General features: G+C 36.4%; 3 protein-coding genes across 7 annotated transcripts; 1 reads left to right on the forward strand and 2 right to left on the reverse strand.

The window, feature by feature from the left end:
* The first annotated feature begins 2,651 nt into the window (after positions 1 to 2,651).
* LOC125223623 (TOM1-like protein 2) lies at positions 2,652 to 5,446 on the forward strand. Its single transcript, XM_048126845.1, has 3 exons — positions 2,652 to 3,239; positions 4,273 to 4,548; positions 4,742 to 5,446. Exons 1-3 carry the CDS (start codon positions 2,730 to 2,732, stop codon positions 5,159 to 5,161), a joined length of 1,206 nt encoding a protein of 401 aa, XP_047982802.1. The 5' UTR covers positions 2,652 to 2,729; the 3' UTR covers positions 5,162 to 5,446.
* A 197-nt stretch (positions 5,447 to 5,643) lies between these two features.
* LOC125223621 (autophagy-related protein 9-like) lies at positions 5,644 to 12,252 on the reverse strand. 5 transcript variants are annotated; one of them, XM_048126843.1, is made up of 12 exons: positions 12,051 to 12,252; positions 11,792 to 11,834; positions 11,065 to 11,171; positions 9,790 to 10,376; positions 9,074 to 9,394; positions 8,443 to 8,665; positions 8,054 to 8,233; positions 7,760 to 7,966; positions 7,317 to 7,394; positions 7,164 to 7,234; positions 6,931 to 7,041; positions 5,644 to 6,863 (listed from the first exon to the last, which is right to left on the reverse strand). In XM_048126843.1, the coding sequence occupies exons 4-12, from the start codon at positions 10,362 to 10,364 to the stop codon at positions 5,849 to 5,851; spliced, it is 2,781 nt and encodes a 926-aa protein (XP_047982800.1). In that variant the 5' UTR covers positions 10,365 to 10,376; positions 11,065 to 11,171; positions 11,792 to 11,834; positions 12,051 to 12,252; the 3' UTR covers positions 5,644 to 5,848. The 5 variants fall into 5 exon arrangements, with proteins under 5 accessions (XP_047982800.1, XP_047982798.1, XP_047982799.1 ...); XM_048126841.1 differs by having other exon boundaries at positions 9,790 to 10,419; XM_048126842.1 differs by lacking the exon at positions 11,792 to 11,834.
* A 1,414-nt stretch (positions 12,253 to 13,666) lies between these two features.
* LOC125224164 (notchless protein homolog) lies at positions 13,667 to 21,651 on the reverse strand. Its single transcript, XM_048127523.1, has 13 exons — positions 21,425 to 21,651; positions 20,345 to 20,426; positions 20,155 to 20,244; positions 19,114 to 19,239; positions 18,417 to 18,544; positions 17,539 to 17,738; positions 17,026 to 17,089; positions 16,242 to 16,352; positions 15,631 to 15,768; positions 14,623 to 14,765; positions 14,492 to 14,546; positions 14,155 to 14,211; positions 13,667 to 14,083 (listed from the first exon to the last, which is right to left on the reverse strand). Exons 1-13 carry the CDS (start codon positions 21,647 to 21,649, stop codon positions 14,000 to 14,002), a joined length of 1,503 nt encoding a protein of 500 aa, XP_047983480.1. The 5' UTR covers positions 21,650 to 21,651; the 3' UTR covers positions 13,667 to 13,999.
* Between the last annotated feature and the right edge of the window lie 439 nt (positions 21,652 to 22,090).

The raw sequence follows: 22,090 nt of genomic DNA on the forward strand, positions 1-22,090 counted from the left end.
CACATACACACATACATGCACACACCCTGCGCATACACGTACACACACGCGCGCACACACCCCTGCACATACACATACACATACACACACACACCCCTGCACATTCCTGCACACACACACACCCCTGCACATACACGCACCAGCCCCCCCCTCCCCACACGCACCAGCCCACACATACACCTGCCAACATACGTACACATACCGTCATAGACACACTACATAATTTTTTTGAATTCACATTCTTATCAATGACTCCCTCCGTCATGGCTAAGATGATACTCCATCTGTCCCACAAAAGATGTCACACTTGTGGGACGACATGAGATTTTAGGAGGTTTTGTTTTGTGTGTTAAATGGAGAGAGAAAATATAATTTTTATATTCATGTGAGAGATAACTTTTTCCAAAAAGGGAAATGTGTCATCTTTTGTGGGACAAACTAAAAATGAAAGTGTGGCATCTTTTGTGGGACGAAGGGAATACATTTTTTGGCCGGCGCGTAATTTTAGGAGTTATTGGTTAAAATGTTTTATTGGAGAGAGAAAATGTGGGTATAACTGTGTAAATATTAAAATAGAGAGAGAAAGAAAGATGAATATTTTAATAGGAGTGAGAAAAAGTGGTTGGGTGTATTAGTTGGAGAGAGAAAGTTTCATAAAGAGCAAATGTGTCATCTTAGTTGGGACAAACTAAAAAGGAAACGTATCATCTTAACCGAGATGGATGGAGCATCATTTTACCGAACTAAGGATTCAAATTCAATTCTTTATTTTCTAATTCAAATTCAATTCCAATTCCGTATACCAAACGGACTCTTAGTATATTTTATTTTTACTATTTTTGGCAGTTGACTACACATTAAATTAACTATTCTCACTCACATTTTAATTTAAAGTAATGGAGTATAAAGGTAACACTCACATTCGACTCTTTTTTTCAACACACTTTCCATTATCTTTGAAAAATTTATGTCGCATCAACACGTGACAAATTTTGTTGAATTGATGGAGTAGTATAATTATCTATTTTTAAATTAACATCAAAATCATAGTAGTACATATTTGCTCTCAATTGAATCTGATCTAATCTAATACTCCCTCATCCCCAAAGAATATGTACTTTGGATGCGACACGAGTTTTAATGAAAAATTGATAAAGTAAGAGAGAGGTAGAGAGAAAAACTAATTAAAGTATTGTTAGTGAAAAATGAGTTTCACCTCATAGAGATTTTTTTTTTAAAATTAGAAAGTGCATATTTTTATGGGACAGACTAAAAAGAAAAAAGTGCATATTATTTTAGGACGGAGGGAGTATTCTTCTTTTCGACTTTCAAATTGTATCACTTACTCTATCATATTTTTATTTTCTCATTTTATGACAAATTTATCATAGAGTGTCATCATTTTTGAATCACGTATTGAGTAATCCATGGCTAGGGGGTGATTACTAATCCCTCCACCCCTATTAATTGTTCACTTTAATTTCGGCAAGAATTTTAAAAAATACTCTAAATTATAAAGGAAATTGTATTGAAAAAATTAAAGAAATATGAGTCTCACTTTTATATTAATTTTAGTTTTAGTTTTATAATAAAACGTGAGTGAAATGAGTTAGGGTAATATAGAGTAATATATGATTAATGTAGAGTCTATTATTATTTATGATAAAAAATATAAAAGTAGATAATTAACAGGGGATTGGTGGAGTAATATAGGATTAATGATCATGGATTAAGACAATTTGATCATGGGTGAAATTTAAATCTAATATCAAAATGAATAACTATAGTAGGAGTATGTGATTTCCCCTTTAGAAATCAGATAAAAACATCATTCCCATTTCAATTATATGAAATTTGTCGTACATTTGTAATTATTTAAATAGGATTTTGGTAGCGTGGACTGGTGCAAGTAATTGAATTTTAAGCATATAAAAATGAGGGAACATATTTTTTGGTCCACAAACTTTGCCAAAGTATCATTTTAGGTCCGTAAACTTTGAAAATATCATTTCAGGTCCATCAACTATGGGTTAATATCATTTGAAGTACTTTTTTACTACTTCCAAGTTTTATAGGACGAAAATACCCTCGATAACTTAAAGGGTATATATTTTTAATAAATTTATCCTATACTCATATTTTTTTATAAATATCTTTACTATATATTTTTGATAAATTTTGTAAATATAATTTGACCTTCAATATTATCACTTAATTTTGTGACATGTAAGAAAAGATCCTTATTTAATTTTTTATTATTGAAGAAAAGTTCTTTATTCTATTTTAAAATTCTTTAATATAAAAAATTGAAGAAAAATAATTTTACTTGCATGTCACATAATTAAATGATAATATTGAAGGTCAAATTATATTTAGAAAATTCATCAAAAATATATTGTAAAGATATTTATAAAAAATATGAGTATATGATAAGTTTATTAAAAATATATAACCTTTTAAGTTATGGAAGGTATTTTCGTTCTATAAAACTTAGAAAAGTAAAAAAGTACTTCAAATGATATTAACCCATAGTTGATAGACTTGAAATGATATTTTCAAAGTTCACGCCCCTAAAATGATACTTTGGCAAAGTTCGTGAACTAAAAAAGATGTTCCTTCTCTAAAAATATCAGTAAAGCCTTTATCGCCAACGACGCGTATCTCACTCATTACATCAATCAATTCAATTCAACGCCGCCGCCGATTTCCTCCCTCCTCCGCCGTGATCCATGGAGAAACTCGATTTATCCAAACTCAAGCTGGCCTCTTCCTCCCTCGGCGAGCGCATAAAGACCAGCAGCGCGCAGATGGGCCGCACCATCAGTTCCAAGATGAAGGAAATCCTCCAAACCCCCACGCCGGAGTCCAAGGCCGTCGACGAGGCCACCGCCGAGACTCTGCCGGAGCCTAATTGGGGCCTCAACCTCCGCATTTGCGCCATGATCAGCCGCACCGAGTACGACGGCACCGAGATCGTCAGGGCCATTAAGAAGAAGCTCGCCGCCGCCCGCAGCCCTCCCACGCAGCTGCTCAGCCTCGACCTGCTCGAGACCTGCGCCTCCAATTGCGAGAAGGTCTTCTCCGAGGTGGCGTCGGAGAAGGTGCTCGATGATATGGTCAGGCTAATTGAGGATCCAAGGACGGACCACGGCGTTAGGGTGAGGGCGCTGCAGCTGATTAGGGGCTGGGGCGAGTCCAACGATCTCGATTACTTGCCCGTCTTCCGTCAGACGTATATGGTCAGCTTAACTATCTCTCTTTCTATTTCTAGATTAGGTTTGTTTTTCAATTTATTGGGGAAAGATGAAAATCAGAGGTTAGGTTACCCAAATTACTCTATTTAGTTATTCATTTCAGTCGGATGATTGATTTGTTGCTTCGTTCCTTACATTGGATCATTATTGTTTAAGATGCCTGGATGATTATTGCCTTCTTGGAGCTGCATTACTTTGGAATATGTCTTCATATGCTTGTGTTGTGTTAACTGTTTGAGAAGCTAAGATGCACATTGCTTGTTTCTATTGGAAATCGTATCCATGTTGAATGTTGGTTTGAGTTTTATGCCCGCTCAAGCTCAAGTGAGATTGAACTTTTTTCTTGTTTGGATTTAGACATTAAGCTAATTCAGCTTGTCTCATTGCGGTTATAAGCTAATAAGCTGTTAGCTTCAAGCTCCTAGACACTATATGAATCGGTCATGTAGTGACAACCACATATCTAGTTCTCTGAGCATAGGCATCTCTGCATTCTTACTATCATTCAGGAAAGAAAATAATTCCTGTAACAAACCGAAAAGCTGAAGAAGTGGGTGTGCTTCTCTTAGAAGACAAGAAGTTCCTTGAGCAGTGAAGCTACATTTCAGTCACGTGAGAAAGGCAGAACATCATATGGTGCTTGAATTAAAATGAGGCTGCCTTAGGGTTGTTGTTTGGTAGTGTTAAGAAACTGGAGGAACTAGGTGTATGCCTTGGTTGTGGACTTTTAGAATAAAGCATCGGTCAAGGATAACTTGGTAGTTCTTTTGTTCATCTTCTCTTCAAAGATTCCACATCCTTCTATGCCTTGGGTTCTGTATGCATATATGATCTTCTATCTGTCTTTAAATTTTTGTTCACATATGTTTCTACTTCGGTAATTGTGTTTGAAATTTAAAAGAGCAGGTGGCCTTGACTTGAGGTGCTTTTTTTCGTGTCTATTTCTTAGGTAGATTCATGTTTAGCTTGTATGAAATGTTTAAATTCTTTCGAGATCTAATTTACTTCATTTTTTCAGAACTTGAAATCCAGAGAATTTCCTCCCCCGGCACAGGAAGAAAGTTTTCCCTCAGACCAACGCAACTTGGAGTCTTATCTTGGTGAACAGCAACTAGCACCTTCTGAGAGACAATCCATTCCCAACTCAAGTGCAGCAAATGAAGAAGTTCCCAGTTTCATTACGTATGGTTTCCAGTCTAATGAAGAGAAAAAGGAGCATCTTCTTGTGGCTCGGAACAGTCTTGATATTCTCTCCAGCATTTTGAACTCTGACACTGAACCGAAACCCATCAAGGTTATTTTTATTCTTTTTTTAGAGGAATGTTATTTATGTCCTATAACTTGGTGTTTCTGCTTTAGGTTTGCCTATGCGATTGATTGTTAGTTAGATAGCCTATGAAGCCATCACATATCTCTTCTTAAATTTTAATTTACAGCTTAACATTGTGGTAACATGTCTCTGATGATCAGTGCGATGTTCCACGCAGGATGATCTAACAATTAGTATGTTGGAGAATTGCAAGCAGTCTCTTCCCATTGTTCAGAGAATCATAGAGAGCACATCTGATGATGAAGTGATGCTTTTCGATGCTCTCAACCTCCATGAGGAGCTTCAAAATGTTGTTTCCAGACATAGTGAGCTCGTAGCAGCCCTGGAATCTGGAGAGGCAAAGGACCAGAGTGCAGAAGATCTTTCTGGCGACTCCAATACTACTAAATCCACGTTGGGACCTGACGACGCGAATGAAACTGCAGATAACACCATAGCAGGAAACACGAATGAAACTACAGATAATTCCATAGCCGGCAGCACGAATGAAACTACAGATAACTCTATAGCAGGCAGCACCAGGTCCAACAAGTCAGGTCATCAGGAAGAGAGTGCTGAAAAGAGCAGCAAAGAGTGATCCAGCTAGCGCTCTATGCTTGTAGTTTAGACACCGTCCCTATCCATAGGAGCAACATGGGTTTGAGCAGCCCGGCTGCAGTATGACAAAGTGGGTTGTGTTGTAAATAAATGAAAAGGTTAAGTTGCGTTGCCTTAGGATATGTGATGTGTGTGTGGGTTTGGCCGAGTTATGCAGCTTATATACTTTGCTTGCACTGCTCTTGGTTCTCATTTACCTTTTACACTAGAGCTTCATTTGGATATATGATCTTGCTGGTATTCAATTATTTTACTTTTATTTTGACTTCATGTTTGTCTATCAATCGAATACTATTACCTTTGTTTGCAAATCCGTCTTTATCATATAGTCTAAACAGTTTAATATTCGAACATACATTCGCATTCTTTTTGAAAACTCAGTTACTAAACCACTAAATTTAAAATAAACCATCAATTACCAAAATTTGAGGATGGCAATAAGGTCATCTCAACACCCCTCAATTGGCTACTAAATAGCATATATATTTATTGTACGAGAATGATTAGAGCATTCATTCCCCCTCACCTTGAGAATCAAGCAGAGGGAAAACCAAGCTTTAGATTCCAATGTCTGTACACTTTCTTTATTTACAAGAAAGAATTTTGAGATTTTGGATTCAAGGTAGGCTCTAACATGTTCCAATCGTTTCAAACCAAAGAAACCTAATCACCCTGGTCCGGAATCTTCTGACGGGTCCTTGTATATGTCGACAAACGGAAGACTGAAATTCCCTCCATCTAAATCTTCCATGACGAACGTCCTCGACAGTCCTCTCGAGTTTCCCAACTCCAGCTGATGTCCCTCATCACTTCTCTCGTCTGAGTAGTTGTCAAGGTCATCATTGGAAGCTTCTTGGAAGAAGTTCGGAGGCTCAAGAAAGCTCGTCTCCTGACCCGGGCCTTTTGGCTGTGTCCGCGCCCACCAGTGGCTCCTGCCAGGGTGTTGCATGTCGCTGGACTCATGATGCTGCTGCTGCTGCTGCACACTTTCTTGGAAGAGGGGAACCGATGTGGAAGCTTCGTGGAAGAAGTTCGGAGGCTCAAGAAAGCTCGTCTCCTGACCCGGGCCTTGTGGCCGTGTCCTGGCCCACCAGTGGCTCCTGCCAGGGTGCTGCATGTCGTTGGACTCATGATGCTGCTGCCGCAGCAAACTTTCTTGGAAGAGGGGGACCGATGTGGAAGCTTCTAGATGGCTCTGTGTGCGATCCTCAAACAGGCTGTTGTCCCAGTTTTCGTCATTGTATTTGGAAGAGTTGTTGGTCAAGTGGGGCGGCATCCATTGAGCAGGCGGGTTCTCCTCATCGTGGTCGTAGCTTCTCGGCGGTCTCTCTCTCGAGTTATCTGCGTCTCTGTCTCTGTCATGATTGTGCGAGGTGTAATACCACTCCAGAATGTAGGGAAAATTCTTCTGCTCAGCATCTATCAGCCACATCGAGTCCAACTGGTGGAAGTTCCCCATATTGTTGAAAGGCATTTCCCTCGATAACATGGCGTTCCGTTCACCCGCGCCAAAGCCTCTGAATTTTGGATTCTGATGCGCCATTCCGGATGTTGTCTGAGAGATTGCTGTCCCTTGACCTCTCAGCTTTTGATCTCTGAACATTTTCAACGACGCGAGGAACTGCTTCCCATCATCATTAGGATCCCATGACGGATATGCAATCTGAAAGCTGCATACGGAACTTGACACGGTGATGTGCAAGGGAAATAAAACACAAAGTATACATGTGGTACAGATAGTAGTGATACCTCAAGAATGACTTTTCCATTTTCCCCTGGGAACTCCTCTGATCACGAGTAGAGTCAAACGGTGAACCATATCTTTTGTTTCCATGATTTCTAAAATCGAAGAGGCTAAATCTGCGACCAAGTATGACACGCTAATGAGTTCTTGTCCACCAATAAAACAAAAACAACATCCGGATAAGCAGTAATGAAGCGTTTGTTGCTTATCAAGATAAATTGCAATGAACAATACTTACCTACATACGTGGCCCACGCCTTCAACGTCCACAGTGAAATCTTTGATGAAGTTTAAGATATCATCCACCCGCTGCAAAATCAAACAAATGGTATTTTGAGGAATACCTTTTGAAACCGAAATAGATGGATGAGAACATGGCGAAATTACATACCTTAGGGACAACAAACATAAGTAGATACGGTGTGAGAAAGATTGAGGCCATCTCCTCCAACAGCATCATTCCTGTGTACTGTACCAAGAAAACTAATTCGATCAGCCTACACCGTAGATTAAGACATAAGTGTTCCTTGTCTATACAATGAACCCTTCAACAGCCAATTATTTTGGGCACAGAATCTAACCAACAAAATTCTCAATGGTGGTGATAGGGATTTCTCATAGAAAAGGTTTATTGAAAGTAGAAACATCTACACAACAGATAAATGATTGGCAGGTCATATAGATTCTTGTCCAAACTAGCTCAACTGATCTAAGAATTATTATTTTGAAGCATCTAGAGCCATACATTTGACATTCTGAATCCTGGGAAAACCTTTTACAAATTATAATTGCAAAGCACACTGCAGTCACATCAACATGCATAACATATGATACCTGAAAAAGAGTCTCAAACTCGAGCCGCACTGTCTCAGTGTTCTCTTTCACGCGCCATCTTTTTGGCATATAATGCGTATGTTCGACAACCAGGGACATTGCCCCATGTGGATCAAGGACAAGAAGCTCATCCATCATTGCAGCACGGCTTATAGCAGTTATAGTTCCAAAAACTGCAGCATACCAGAATAAGTTTCGCCCAAATATCTGCAAGATTGAATCAGAGGCTATTACTAAAAGAAGAGTTCAAGAATCCCGTCGATCTAGCCTTAGTGTAAAGGTTGAAAGCATTACATGGCCTTCCAGGAGAGATTCCTCTAAGAACGCAATTATTATGAGCACAGCAGCAAAGCCACCAGAAACAAATGATATGAACTTTGCCACAATAGTTAAGATAGGTGAAGGAAATTGTTTTAGGTAATCAGAAGCATGCACAATGCTGCTGTTTATCCGGTGCTTAAACAAATGATCAACCTGGAAACGAAAGATGATAACCCAAATTAATGCCGACAATGGAGAAGCCATGGCAATAAAAATAAATTGAAGATGGAATACAGTTTAAAGAGTAAATACTTAAAATTCATTATCATGCATCTTCAAATAAGACTCAATCTATTGGACCACAACTAGACATAATTCTGAGGTCAAAGACTCAAAATCCAGGATCAAGTTTACGTAAATACCTCATTGAATTCCCTGAATATCCACTTAGAGAGATTTGACCATCTCCTCGATGATGCTGTACTTGGATGGTTGTAAAACTGTTCAGCATGCCTCAAGAAGAGATATACGAGCATGAAAATAACAAGGAATGGAGATAGAAGAAGCAGAGCAAAGCCAACTATCATAAGCCTTTTCCTCAATGTATTTGGATCAGAGACAAAGTCACTTCTAACACGGAAGTTCCTGCGGTGAAAAAAAGCATACGAATGAGCATGTGTAAATTAGATGAGAGCAAAGCCTACCAATACAAAAGTCTAGCTTCAAAAGGTATAGAAGGACAAGCATATTTCAATCTTTTAGGATCATGGAAAGGACATCACAAACAAAGGTTTCTGTTGAAAACAGAGAAAGACAAGAAGTCAGTCATCACAAAAGGGGGACAAAGGAAAATTTCATGAATTACTTTTTGATCAGGAGAACCAAGAAAGCAACATTGAATAAATGAGCAAAATCATTAATGGTACGTAAAATTTCACGTGTGAGCCTTATGGTATCTATTTTGTCCAACTGGTGCAGATGGGGAGGACGGCCATATTATCATTCATATTCTTGCAATAGGTTGTTTTCTCACAATAGTAAGCATTAAATTACCTGTCAAACATGCTCTGGAGAATGCACCAATTTAAGGTCCATTCAAGAGTCTTTGGCAGCACTAGACGAAGTTTGACACCATCTGTACCAACAGTTCCAGTTGCGCAAGAACCAGGGAGCCACTGCGATATAGGAAAAGCAAGTACTCCTTTATTTAGCATGCCAATCAAATAATTCTCCTTCCTCATCAATCTCATCACCACATCATGCATAGAAAGATCCTTGACCACACATAGCTGCTGTGTCCGCTGTACTTGAACAACCTTTTCAAGAATCAACGACCATGGCATTGTCTGTATTTCATTGTCTGTCACATGGAGGCTGCAAAGACATTAATTAAGCACCCAATAGAGCATCCTCATTTCAAGAAGTTCAGTAATACTTTTAACAGTTTGAATAAGTTATAACAAAGCTACATACTCCCTCCGTCCATGAAATGTTGTCCATTTTTTCCATTTCGGCCCGTCCACGAAATGTTGTCCATTTTGCTTTTTTCCATTTTGGGTAAATGGAACCCACTTATCACCAACTCATTACACTCACATTCTATTATAAAACTAATTTATAAATGTGGAACCCACATTCCACTCACTCTCTTCACATTTCTTAAAACCCGCAGCGAGTCAAATGTGGATAACATTTCGCGGACAGAGGGAGTAGTATTTAAGAGTTTACATGGCTTTTAACCTTATAAGGTACACGTGATTTATAATTACCTATTGTAGTAAAACCAACGGATCTTAAGAGTCTCCTTCAACTGCGCAAAGAACCTCAAAAAGCAGAATATACAGTAGATGGAAAATATCCCCAAATATCCTACAATTATAGCTTTGGAAAGAGTGAAAGGAGTCAATGGATGCTTATGTAAAGCTTCCTCATAGAGGTCGCAAGGTTTGATACCGGATTCCACTGCATCCATGCCACATTTTGCATTGCGTAGGCCATTCCAATCAACATATAGCAGAAAGAAACCAGAAAAGCATATAGTGAAGGCCAAGCTAAGAAGCTCAACCATCCACTTGATGATAATGCACCAAAGGCCTTTCTCACAGTAATAGGTGTAAATCCTCTCAAAGAACAGATCCAGATCATCAATTGGCTCGACATTCAAGGTCTCCCCATCGAGAAGCCCAGATGGGCTCTCACTACCAGGGCTCGGTGCTCTATGATAATCAGACAACTCGATTTCATGTGGTACATCATCAAGCAACCCAGTAGTCAGTAACGATGCACTAGCCTGTCTCCACTTGAAGATATTGAGAGCATGAAATCCTTTTTGCCCACTGAACATCACTCACACACACTGAATGCATGCAAAAACAGTGTGCCTTAATCAGATCATTATGCTGAAAGACCAAAAGAGTAATGAATTAATACAGCAGACAACATGGCAGAACATTAATGGAGCATATTCTAGGACAGGAAAAGCCTATCACATATAACACATACTGCAAAAGCACCTAACATATGAAACCTTCTTCCATAACACCAACAACTCCATTAGCCACATATGAGTTCAAGATGTAGAATCTGTGTCGGGGAAAGATAACCCAGTGTCTTGACACTTTCTGGTTAATGTAAGACTATTAAGTACATAGTAATATTCTTCTACTCTAGTAACAGGTATGGTTTTCACCGACTCTTTTTCTTTCAACTCCACATGATAAGGCCCTTGAAAAGAATCCCATATGTACAAACTTATAAGAAAGGTATACATGTCTAGATACATTATTTAGAAGGTCATGACATCCTGCATCTGATAATAGGATCAACACTAACATCAGTTGAAGCACGGTTAAAATATCTGGTGTTTTACATCTATGTAAACAGTAAGACATAATATCTCAAATTGTGAAGTGACAAATATGTACCAGCAATATATACATATATTCACTAATAAGAACAATAATATACTAGGTTATTTTTATGACATAAATAGTTGTAGAATATAGAAAGAATACACAATATCGTATAAGTAACAGATATGCCACCTTGAAAATAATCAAATTGACTGCATTGGAAACCAGGTGATATAATTGTCTGCACCGGAAGGAATTTAAGATTTGAGAGTAGAAACTCGCAGCTTCTTGTGATGATCCTGAGATTTAACAAAAGAAACAATAACTATGATAAGAGATTTCAGAATACAAATTACCATACAATTTTGACTGGATTAAGTAACTGGACACAAAATAAGAAATACACTAATCTACAAGATACTCTAATTTGCAAAGAAGGGAGCAATTCAAGTTTCAGAAGTGATACAGTCTAACAAACTTGAAACAAAAAGTTCATATCTTCTTTCAGAACTACAATTTTTCCATTTATCTTAAATAAAATCTAAAGAAACTTGTATGTGAAATATTCTTCTAGTAAAGTTCTATCAAATCAACAATTCAACATCCATTATGCAATTGAACCAGCAGAATCACGTCGAGCATAATTGGTGAAAAAAACAAGGGCACTACTGAAATAAAGTAAATGAGACGCAATAAGTAAAAATTCAAGCTGCAGAATGTTCTGATACTCCCCAACACCAGTCACCAGCCCCTAAATTCACCGAGACAGTAACAATCATTCCAAATAAAAGAATACAAGAAATATTTAGGGTTCCTCGTGTCCAGCAAGAAACTAATTGCAGCTAGATATATCCAATGAAACATGAGTTAATAGGAAAAAAACTGTTACAGGAATCATCATTAACAGAAAAGGTCAAACCTTTAGCACCAAATAGTAATGCAAATACGCCAACCAAGAAATCCTGAACAGAATTTAATTCCTTAGTTTATATGTCTAGTTTCTCACGCAAAAGGACAGCTAAAAGTACACGAAACTCCCAAGAAAACCCAGAATCCAAATAGAAAAAATACGAAACCGGAAAATTAAATGCTACAGTAATCTTAAACAAGTTCAACAAGGCATAATTCTGCGGAGTTCTTAAAAGTCCAGATGAATAAGTAGAAAATCGAGTTTTTACCTCCAAACAACCAAATATAGGGTTGATTATAGGCGAATATCACCTGAAGCAAATAAATATCTGAAGAAGTTCAGTTTTCTTCAACAGCGGATATCAAGCAATCGGTTCAGCTCCAAAGAATAATAAAATTTAAAATTTCCCCTAATTTGGTACAAGTGTGGAGGAAGGATATCTATTGGAGAAGTAGGGTGGTGATTGCGTGGAATCGGTGTATAAAATATGTTTTCCAAGTAAATTCATTTTTGTATGTTGATTACTATCTTATACTAGTACCTATCTTCTTCATGATTTTTATTTCTACTATCGTATTTTTTTAATTATATAGTACTCTACTAATCTTTATCTCTGACAATAAATTAATCAAATTATTTTAAAAACTTTAAATAATTTTATCTCTGATTTAAATTTAATCAAATTTAAAACAATAACTACAAGATATCAAATTTCAACTACACTAAATTGGAAAAAAAATAAATGAGATTGAACATATTTTGGAAACACGAACGTCATTTTAAGGGCATTTTGTTCCACTTTAAAATAGATCGTTATAGTTTAGTTTATGTTATATTTCAGTTTAAATAAATCGTAGATGAATTAAAACGACCATGAAATGAATTCCTCGCTTTAAAAATTGGATTTTCTAAATAAACTAAACTTTCTAAAATGGCATTCATGTATCTAAAAATGGCATTCATGTATTTAAAATCTAAATTTTATAAAATGAACTAAAATGATTTGATCTACAAGGGTGGTGGCTCTATATAACACTACATCTATCTCAATGTTTTAATACATTATTTTCAAATCCATGTAAAAGATCAACTTTACATCTAATCTTTTAAATTTTTATAGTAAATGGAGTACAGTACTCTCACATTCAGTTTCTGGCATCATATTGATTACACAGCATGTCAAAGACTTGTGTATATTTTTCATGTGTCATTTTCAAAGATAAAAACATATTTACCTCTATTTTAGAAGTAGGAATTATTTTGATAATGTCGTACATAAGATTGTGACATAAAGTATTAATTAAACTCTTTATTTTCTTTAGTTGAAACCACAGATTGTACTCCATCTTTCTCTAGCAAATAAGAGTCCAAGAAAAAAACTCTACATGTGCTGTTTCAATCACTCTTGTCAATATTATTTTTATTGAATAGTAAATTAATGATAATAAAAAATTTAAAGTGACCCAACTAAGTAGAGTATATTTTTTCGGAATGTCTCAATTAAATTGAATAAAAAAAGCATCTAGTAATTTTTATACGAAGAACAAAAGAGATAAGGATATATGATTTCAAATGAACATTAAAGTGAAATTAAGATATTCAGAAAGAAAACTGAATAAGAATCTTACTGTTTTCTTTTAGTTCGAATCTTATACCTCTCATATTCTTTAAAACATAATCCATTTGACCGTTATAAGTAAATTGAAATTAACACAAATTCACATACTTATCGCCATTATCCATTTAATAGCTAAAGTCAAAAAAATATGCTAACTCAAGTTTACGAGTCTTGAAGAAAACAAGCATTCGAAAAATACAACATTAAATAATGTAAAACCAACAAAAGCTCTATTAAATATCCCTAAAAACTGTAACTCGGAGGGCTAAGTGAACAAATGAATATTGTACAGATAATGTAAAGTTGTACACTACAAAATTAAAGTCAAGGTAAAAAATCATCATGTGATCACAATTTAACCTATAACTTCGTAATAACTCAAGAAACCTCCATCGAGGGAAAAAATGACAAATGTAAATATGCAGCTTTGATAGCAGCCACCACCTCATCTTATAACACATACCCAAAGTGGCCAGAAGAAGATGCTCTGCACATTTGCAAAACTGTTGTGGCGGTGAATTTTGATCACCGCTAGATTTATATGATGCATGCAACAGCGATTCAAGTTCTGGCTAAAACGCAATCTATAATGGTGATGCCTAGCCCATCCATAGCTTCAGAACCTTATCCTTACCACCAGATGCTACTTTCTCACCATCTGGACTCCAGTCAACTGCAAACACCTGCAATCAAAAGGGTTAGTTGAAGATCCCACAAAAAGATTCAACAGAGGGCGGCACACAAGAGAGCTTACTTCATCTGCATGTCCTGGAAGATCTTGTTTCAGCTTCTGTGTACGAATATCCCAAACCTGATTACAGGTTTTCATGTCAATAATCGAATGCACAACCCAATCGTTGGTGGTGGCAAACACTATTTACAGAGGGACTATTTATCGCAAATAGACTCAAGGTAGGCATGAAAATACGCATCATATCTTCCACACTAGTTCTTACTATATGCACCATTTAAACCTTTATTACACCATTCATAGCTTGAACATACATTATCTTGCAACCCAGCATGAGCACATTCACTTACAAAATCAAAATTATTTCAGAGCAGATTCATTTATTGAAAGGCACAGTTACCTTAAGAGTTGAGTCTTTGCTTCCACTCAGAAGCAGTCTACTATCAGCTGACCAGCTGCAGGAAAACATTTCGATTATATATATCTACAGACTAGATGCATCTATTTAATTTTTTTTTTCAAAATTCCAACCTTATTTGATAAACAGGCCCAACATGACCACGGAAGGCAGCCACAAAACTTCCAGTTACTCCATTCCATAATTTGACTGATTTATCAAAGGAGGCACTTGCGATCCATTGCCCATCAGGAGAAAAGTAAACATGATTTACAAGCTACAGGAGATCAAATTATAATACGAGGTCAGTGAAAAGGAATGTTCTAATTCAATTAATATAATGAACTTGCCAGTGAAAATTAATAAATGGATAAAGATGAAGCATAAAGTGAGAATGCAAATAGCAGAGAGAGAGAGAGAAAGTGAACTACAGAGAGGAGGTACGGCAAGCAAATAAACTGATGGATATGCATAATCACAATTTCTGCAAACTAAACAAATTACAGGAACCATATTTACAAATTTAGCACCAATACACAGCTGCATAAATTATAGTGGAAAAATAGGCAATGGTATTCAACAAAGGACCTCTAAATGTCTGTGTATTCTTTGTAGATTTATGGGTCAGCAATGATCATTAATAAGGTTAAAGGGTCTGGACATATACAGAGAAGGTAAACCACAGTTTTAGCAAAGTTACTGCATCTATCGAGTAAAGAGAGGTAGAGAAGAAAACCCGGGTTAAATATTTTCTATGCACCAGCTTTGTTAGATGAGCATATTGGAACACAAGGAGTTGACAGAAAGGCAATACTTCACAAGAAGATGTTTGACTTTGGGGTTTGATTAAACTTGAGAATTACATGTAGAAGTTTTGCTACGGACAGTAATTATAAATTATATGTAATATAAATGGTAGCAAATTATTTCCAATGTCATCAATAGACAGTTCTTTTCCTGGTTATCATTTGCACATGCATTGGCTCTTCAATTAACTTGGTAAAAACAATATTAACATTTGTTTGGAAGATATAAAGTAATTAATCCAGAAGAAATCATCTGAACTGAGGTTTGATTTTATCCAAATATAGAGCTAACATTGAAAAAAACTTGAACAAAGTGAGACGATCACAATCTAGTACCTGTTGATGACCAGTCATGCGATTTTTGGGGTGTTTACTGGCAGCAGGTTCCCATAGAAACATGGTAAAGTCATCTGAACCTGACACCAATCTTTCAGGAGCAGCTCCCCTCATCTTATTATATCTTTCCAAAGCAACCTGGTAAACAATTTAAGTAGGCTTGGTTTCAAATACAGTAGAAATGTAAACCTCACACATATTACACAAAGAGACGCATAATCTGCAATTTCACTTATTAAGATGTGCATACATTAGATAGCATTCATTACTCTGAATGAAAACTCAGATATAATACATTAGTCCAATTATTAACTCCCTCATTCTCACAGCCTAAAAAGGTCTAAATACCACCTTAATTCAACTGTAAGTCCTTCCAACTAAAAATCCAAAATACAAAATCATAAAAAATAATCAAAATCAAGCATGTGGCAAGGGTAAGAGAAACTGAATAATAGATCTCATATCCACAACTTTATTATATGGTTAAATCACTTTGATGAATCAATAAGAAGCTGTATCGACAAAAAGGAGGTGCATAAGCTACAATCATTGATTATGAAGGGAAAAAAACTGGAAGGAGATAGAGAACTTTAAAAGATTAATCAAACCACCTGCTTCATTTCCTCTGGAGATGAATACTGTTTACCAGTGTGATCAAAGGCACCAGTTCGGAGAACATACTCAGTACTCAGTGCCAATGAATTCACCCAATGCCCATGGCCCTGCAAAACATGGGAAAGACGAGCAACTTGAGTATAGGAAAACAAAGAATGCAATGAGTTGAAAGTAGTAACACAAAATTCTCCCAAGCACCTTGCACTATAAAAATAACCATTTCGGGATGGCACATGTTTTAATACAAAATTGGTAAAGTAGGAGAGGGATAGCAAATAGCGTATTGTTAGTTGGGAATGAGGCCCGCCTCATTAGAGAAAAAAAGTTACCAAAACTAGAAGTGTCTTTTTTTCATGGGATGGACCAAAATGGTAACAATAGTCTATTTTTATGGGACGGATGGAGTAACATTTTACAGAAAACCCTCCTAAAACTGATCCTGGAAGAGAACAGTTCTGTACAACTTTCTATTGACAGTTGGCACAATGTTTTGAAGCAGAATACAATTGGATTTAAGAGTAAACAGAAGCATATTAGTAACCACAAAGGTAGAATATAAACACATTGCCTAAGACAACATAATCTTATCTTTCACTTCACCTAACACAACATTAGCATATAGTACTACAAATATAACAAGCCGCCCAAGCTCCAGATCAGTGTATATGAACAGTTGATATCGGACGGGGAAAAGACGCTGCTTAGCAGATGCTGCTAAAATAGGATGGGATCATGGGGGTCAGACGAAGAAAAGATTGCTGATCCATATAGGATGAATACCTTCAATTCCCTAATTAGCTTTCCTTGTGAAGTCTCCCAGATTTTAATTGTGCAATCCTGAGATCTGCAACAAATGTGAAAAAGAAATCAACTTTTTTTACCTTTTATAATTTACATTGCCAAAAAATTTACAGTAACTACCCCAATCCCTACCAAGTAAACTCCCTTTCAAGAAAAAAATTACAGATAATTTGGATTTTGAAGTCAAAAAAACACTTCCAAGTTCCTGAAAGTTTGTCTGAAATGAAACTGTAGCAAGAAAGAAAAACTTGTTGAGCCATTTTGAATGTCACTTGCAGAAAAAAGGTTCTTTATGCACGATATTCTAATTGAGTAAATGGCCTCACATTTGGTAGCAAATAACTATATGTCCAGGATATTTGCTACCCAGATTGCAACATATAATATAGCCAAACGAGTTGCTCCAACATTTCCAAGAAAATAAGAGTTGGAATCATAAATTAAAAATTTTAGTTTTGGAGGATTAGATTCAGAGTAGAAACTGAAACATACCCAGTATATATGAATCCATCGCCTCCCCATTTCACACAGGTTATGGCCAGTGTATGTCCAGTCAGGCATATAATACATTTTTTCAAAGCAACATCCCATATCCTTGCATCGCCATCTTTACTTGCACTGACAAAGCGGCGGCATGGAGCACTAAGATGCACTGGCTCCCATGAAATTCCAGTTATCCATTTCTTGTGCCCCTAAGACATGATCAATGTCATTTAAGTAATTTTTTCAAGAAAAGTAATAACATGACAAGTGTCGATGCCTAATGTCTTTTTGGTATATCCAGAAAAAGATTTTGCAATATGTCTAGTCAGTCCCATGAAAATAACAACAGCATTGTGATACATATACCATCAAGTACAGAGTCTGCAGTTCTGATAGCTAACAAACTTCAGAGAAAAAATGTGAACATGCGTAATCAAGAGATTCCAAAAATAACTAATGGCGATGTTAAAAGTTGATGCTTATTATACATATCAATGACATTAGGAGATGACTATACAGGACGGGGAAACACAATGTTGATTGTTGAGTATGCATGCATTACCTTTCATCAAAAATATATGGTCATATCTTGAGTGCCACTAGGCTACGCCAATCATAATACATACTTAAACATAGACCAGGTATGCCATGTTAATGTCTTAATGCATGGTTTTAAATGTATTCTAGTATATGCTGTCTTCCTATAGAGCACCTACAAAGAGCAAAACAGATCACAATCTGTGCAGTCAACATGCTCTACAATACATTCAACTCTAAGATGGTTGACAGAATGAATGAATACAATATATTCCTGAGTTAATCCAGAAATATAATCAGATCAACAAGGAAGGAACTCAATCATGATAGACCCTAGTTGTTACACTTACCATAAGTGGATTTCCCAATGATTTGCTCGTCTGTGGGTCCCAGCATATCAGTTCTCCAGCCTTGCTTCCACTTACAAGATACTTACCATCTGGTGACCATGCAATACAAAGAACCCAGTTCTTGTGTCCTGAAGGGGGAAGACAGAGAAAGTATATTATCATAATATATCACCACTTAATTATAGAAAAATATCAAATGAAAAATAAATTAGGAGAAATTACTTGTGACATCATAAACACAAAATAGCGCAACAAAACAAAATTAACATTAGAGGCACAACCATTTGGTAATAACATACAGTTGAGTTCCATATTTTTTAATGGAAGAACTTACATAACAATCAAGCAAAGGAGCTCATTCAAAGATCATCATAGTTCAAAAATGAGTACACTTTTTAAGACCATATTATGCAATGAAAGATATAGACAATCAGAGTTACTAAAAGGAGTCTAACTTCTGATATTGTATGTATAGTTTGAATCTTTTATATGCCTCTCATACAAGTAAACTGAATACAAAAAACCAATGGTACAGGTATTTCTTTCTTGGGTGATTTCAACACCTATAACCAAATTAGTCACACAAGCAAACTGGTAAAGCATAAAGCAGAGATAAAGTTTAAAAACTTATGAATTATAATAATCTGATTCACCCATCAGAAACATGCTGCTCAAACAATAAAAAAGAGATTCTAACCTTTACATGTAAATAATGGTGTCTGTGTATTCAAATCCCACATACGAACAGTCGTATCACCTGATCCACTAGCCAAATGGCGTCCATCCGGGCTAAAGGCAACAGAAAGCACCGCTTCAGTATGACCTAAAATAAATCAACCAGATTTATACAAAAAAATTACCATCTGAATCCAAGCAAACTTCATCCCAATCAAGTTGAGATAAATTAAAACACTCAGTTAATCGAGGTCAAGTAGTGCAGAGAAGACTCTCAATTATAAAAGAGAAAAAAAATCTAACAGTCAGCAAACTGAACAGTTTTGAAATTATATTCATTCAACCAGAATAATTTAATGTCAAAAGACACCTGGGGCCTTTTGCTTTGGCCAAGAACAATCAGAATAAAATGATATCAAACCTAACTTATGGAGTATATAATATGTATGTACATATTAAACACAAAAATCTAGAATCAGACAATGTCTTTGAGCTAGTTTTGGCCTTTGGCGGAGAGATTCCTTAACCAGTTAAACAACACTAGGTAATATGAGAATTAAGAGAAGTGTTTATTCTTGTACTTGTTATTATCCTTGTACTGAAAAATGAGACTACTTGATTAGATCTCCTAACATATAAGCTGCTAGTGTTGGGTAAAGTTAATAAGTTCAAAAATATAATGACTGATTGACTGCCCAGTTATTCATGTTTCATCTACAGAACAATAAGCATAAATAAAGCCCAAAGGTAAATAAAAATCAATAGAGAATAGAGAAGGTTTATGGAAGAAAGCATTATTCATTTGTGATACCTAGTCACGATATTGCAAAGAGTAGTATTTTATATACTACTTCAAGAAATGATTTTGGAAATTCTAGAGGTATAGGGAAAATAAATAGAGTGTAGAATAAGCTGGGCAGTGATCATGAGTATGATTATAACCCAAGTATACTATTTTAGAATAAATCCTAACCATGGCATTGACAAGCATGCAAATAAGAATGAAACAAATTGCACTTTTAATTGGCATTAGCACATGAAGAGAATAAAACAATTTTCTTACCAGCAATAGTTGAAGAACATCGAGTCACTGGACGTATTCGAAATACTGCCTGGGGCTGGTAAACTATTGTAATGACCTTCTCCACGGAAACTGCACAATTATTCACTCAAAATCTCAGCATTTGTGTTTGATATAGGAGTAAAAAGAAAGATCAGGAGCAATATACTGATTAATAGAATTAGTAAATTGCCTTTATTCTTTTGAAGGTATGATCCAAGCTGCACTGCAAGCTCATGGTCTGACACATAAAAGGCATAAGGCAATTTTTCCTCCTGAGAGAACCAAACATTTCCTCATCAAATTGGATCCTACCAACTGGTGCAGGTCCATAATGTGTCTACATAATTTTAACATGTAGTACTACAATAACATTTACTATAGTTTGAAGTTTGAACCAATATTATACATGTATTGGTATACATAAGGCACAAGAATTTTTCTCCCCCTCCGCCACAGTATGAAATGCAGGGAATTCTTGTGCCAAGACATGATTTTTTATGACTTAAATTTGAGTTTACCATTATTATGACAATCATTCATAATATGTTTGCATGCAAAACTAACAGGAAGCACTGGAGTCGGCATCAGCACCCCCAAAAATAAAATGTGTTGGCTTGTTTAGGAAAAAAAGAAAATGAACGGTGAACATATATAGTAGGAATCCTAATGGCCAATTATATAAGTAGTTCATTTCTAGATTTCTCTATGAATATTGTACAAATGAGCCTCAAAAAAGCAACCACCAACACTCCAGCATCACCACTATATAAGACAAAACAGGTTCTCTTGTACGAACCGCAGTATGTTCCAAGTTATATTTGTGTTAACCCGTTTCCTGAACAATTACAGAAGCCTAAAGAATCTGACCAAGCCTAGACGAATTCACACCCCTAAATCAAAAGTAGTGAACCAAGACACATGTTATGATAACTAAAACGCAAAAAAAAAAGAAAACGGGGATGTGATCCAAGATGTCGAAGAACGAACTTTCTAAGTTTAAATTTTCTTTAATTACTAACGACGATTGTCCAAAATTGAATTCCTAAGTGTACTTACAAATGAGCACAAACACTGAACCACCAACACTAAGTTGACAGTAATTCATATAACTATAAAACAAGATGCAAAATTGAACTCAATCAGAAGAGCTCCAGCTTCCTACAGTCGGCCCAAGATAGTTCTACCTAAGCCAGTTCACAATTCACAAGCATCCAAAACAAAATCGAAACATATATTCTTCAATTAGAGGGTTAAGAGATGAAAATTATACGTTGTTGAGGAGTTGATTGACGAGCTGCTGGAGTTCCTTAGGGCCAGCAGTTTCCGGAAGGAAAATTGGCGACCCGAGCGGCGTTCCTTCCGGGTCCGTGAGCTGGCATATGACGCGGTGGCTCTCCTCTCTCTCTTCAGCTGCAACTACTTGTGCCGCTGCAACAGATTCAACTTCCATCTTCTCGTTTTCTCTGTCTTTTCTTTTTCCGGTTTGAGTTGTCATGAAGAAATGTGCTCTTACGTAAGTCTTGCTAGGGTTTAGTGATTCGATTTTACAGTAATCGGGTCGGGTCCACTTTTAGGATCCATGGACTTGAACGAGCCGGGCCTCACCGTAACTGGGCCAGGGCTACACCAAGATTCTAATACTAGTATAACAACATCGGTAATAGTGTGGACTAACCAACAGCATAGTACTAGGACTATCCACAAACACCTCCTGTCACATCACTAGGACTAACTAACAGCACGCCACAGTACTAGGACTAACCACAACACAATAACAATCTAGCATTAGGATTAGCCGACACTCTAGCCAATAACAAATTCACAAATATTGAATTAAAAATTCGACATGGACGCAGAAAAAGTGCAATAATAATTTCATTAAATTAAAAAATTAATCCATCCGTTCCTAAAAATTTGTCACTTATTTCCATTTTCA

This window comes from Salvia hispanica, chromosome 4 (assembly GCF_023119035.1).
Source record: "Salvia hispanica cultivar TCC Black 2014 chromosome 4, UniMelb_Shisp_WGS_1.0, whole genome shotgun sequence".
Classification (NCBI taxonomy): Eukaryota; Viridiplantae; Streptophyta; class Magnoliopsida; order Lamiales; family Lamiaceae; genus Salvia; species Salvia hispanica.

Bases quoted from the DNA above. Each gene is read 5' to 3' on its own strand.
- LOC125223621 (XM_048126842.1), bottom strand. From the start codon at position 10,364: ATGTTCAGTGGGCAAAAAGGATTTCATGCTCTCAATATCTTCAAGTGG. The intron at 9,395-9,789 runs GTAATTATAAAT...ATGTCTTTGCAG, and splicing joins CGTTGGTTTTACTACAATAG to CCTCCATGTGACAGACAATG. The intron at 7,042-7,163 runs GTAAGTATTGTT...ACTTGGTCGCAG, and splicing joins GGCGTGGGCCACGTATGTAG to ATTTAGCCTCTTCGATTTTA.
- LOC125224164 (XM_048127523.1), bottom strand. From the start codon at position 21,649: ATGACAACTCAAACCGGAAAAAGAAAAGACAGAGAAAACGAGAAGATG. The intron at 19,240-20,154 runs GTAAGAAAATTG...GATTTATTTTAG, and splicing joins ATGTTCTTCAACTATTGCTG to GTCATACTGAAGCGGTGCTT. The intron at 14,084-14,154 runs GTAAGCTCTCTT...TTTTGATTGCAG, and splicing joins TTCCAGGACATGCAGATGAA to GTGTTTGCAGTTGACTGGAG.
- LOC125223623 (XM_048126845.1), top strand. From the start codon at position 2,730: ATGGAGAAACTCGATTTATCCAAACTCAAGCTGGCCTCTTCCTCCCTC. The intron at 3,240-4,272 runs GTCAGCTTAACT...TCATTTTTTCAG, and splicing joins TCTTCCGTCAGACGTATATG to AACTTGAAATCCAGAGAATT. The intron at 4,549-4,741 runs GTTATTTTTATT...TGTTCCACGCAG, and splicing joins CTGAACCGAAACCCATCAAG to GATGATCTAACAATTAGTAT.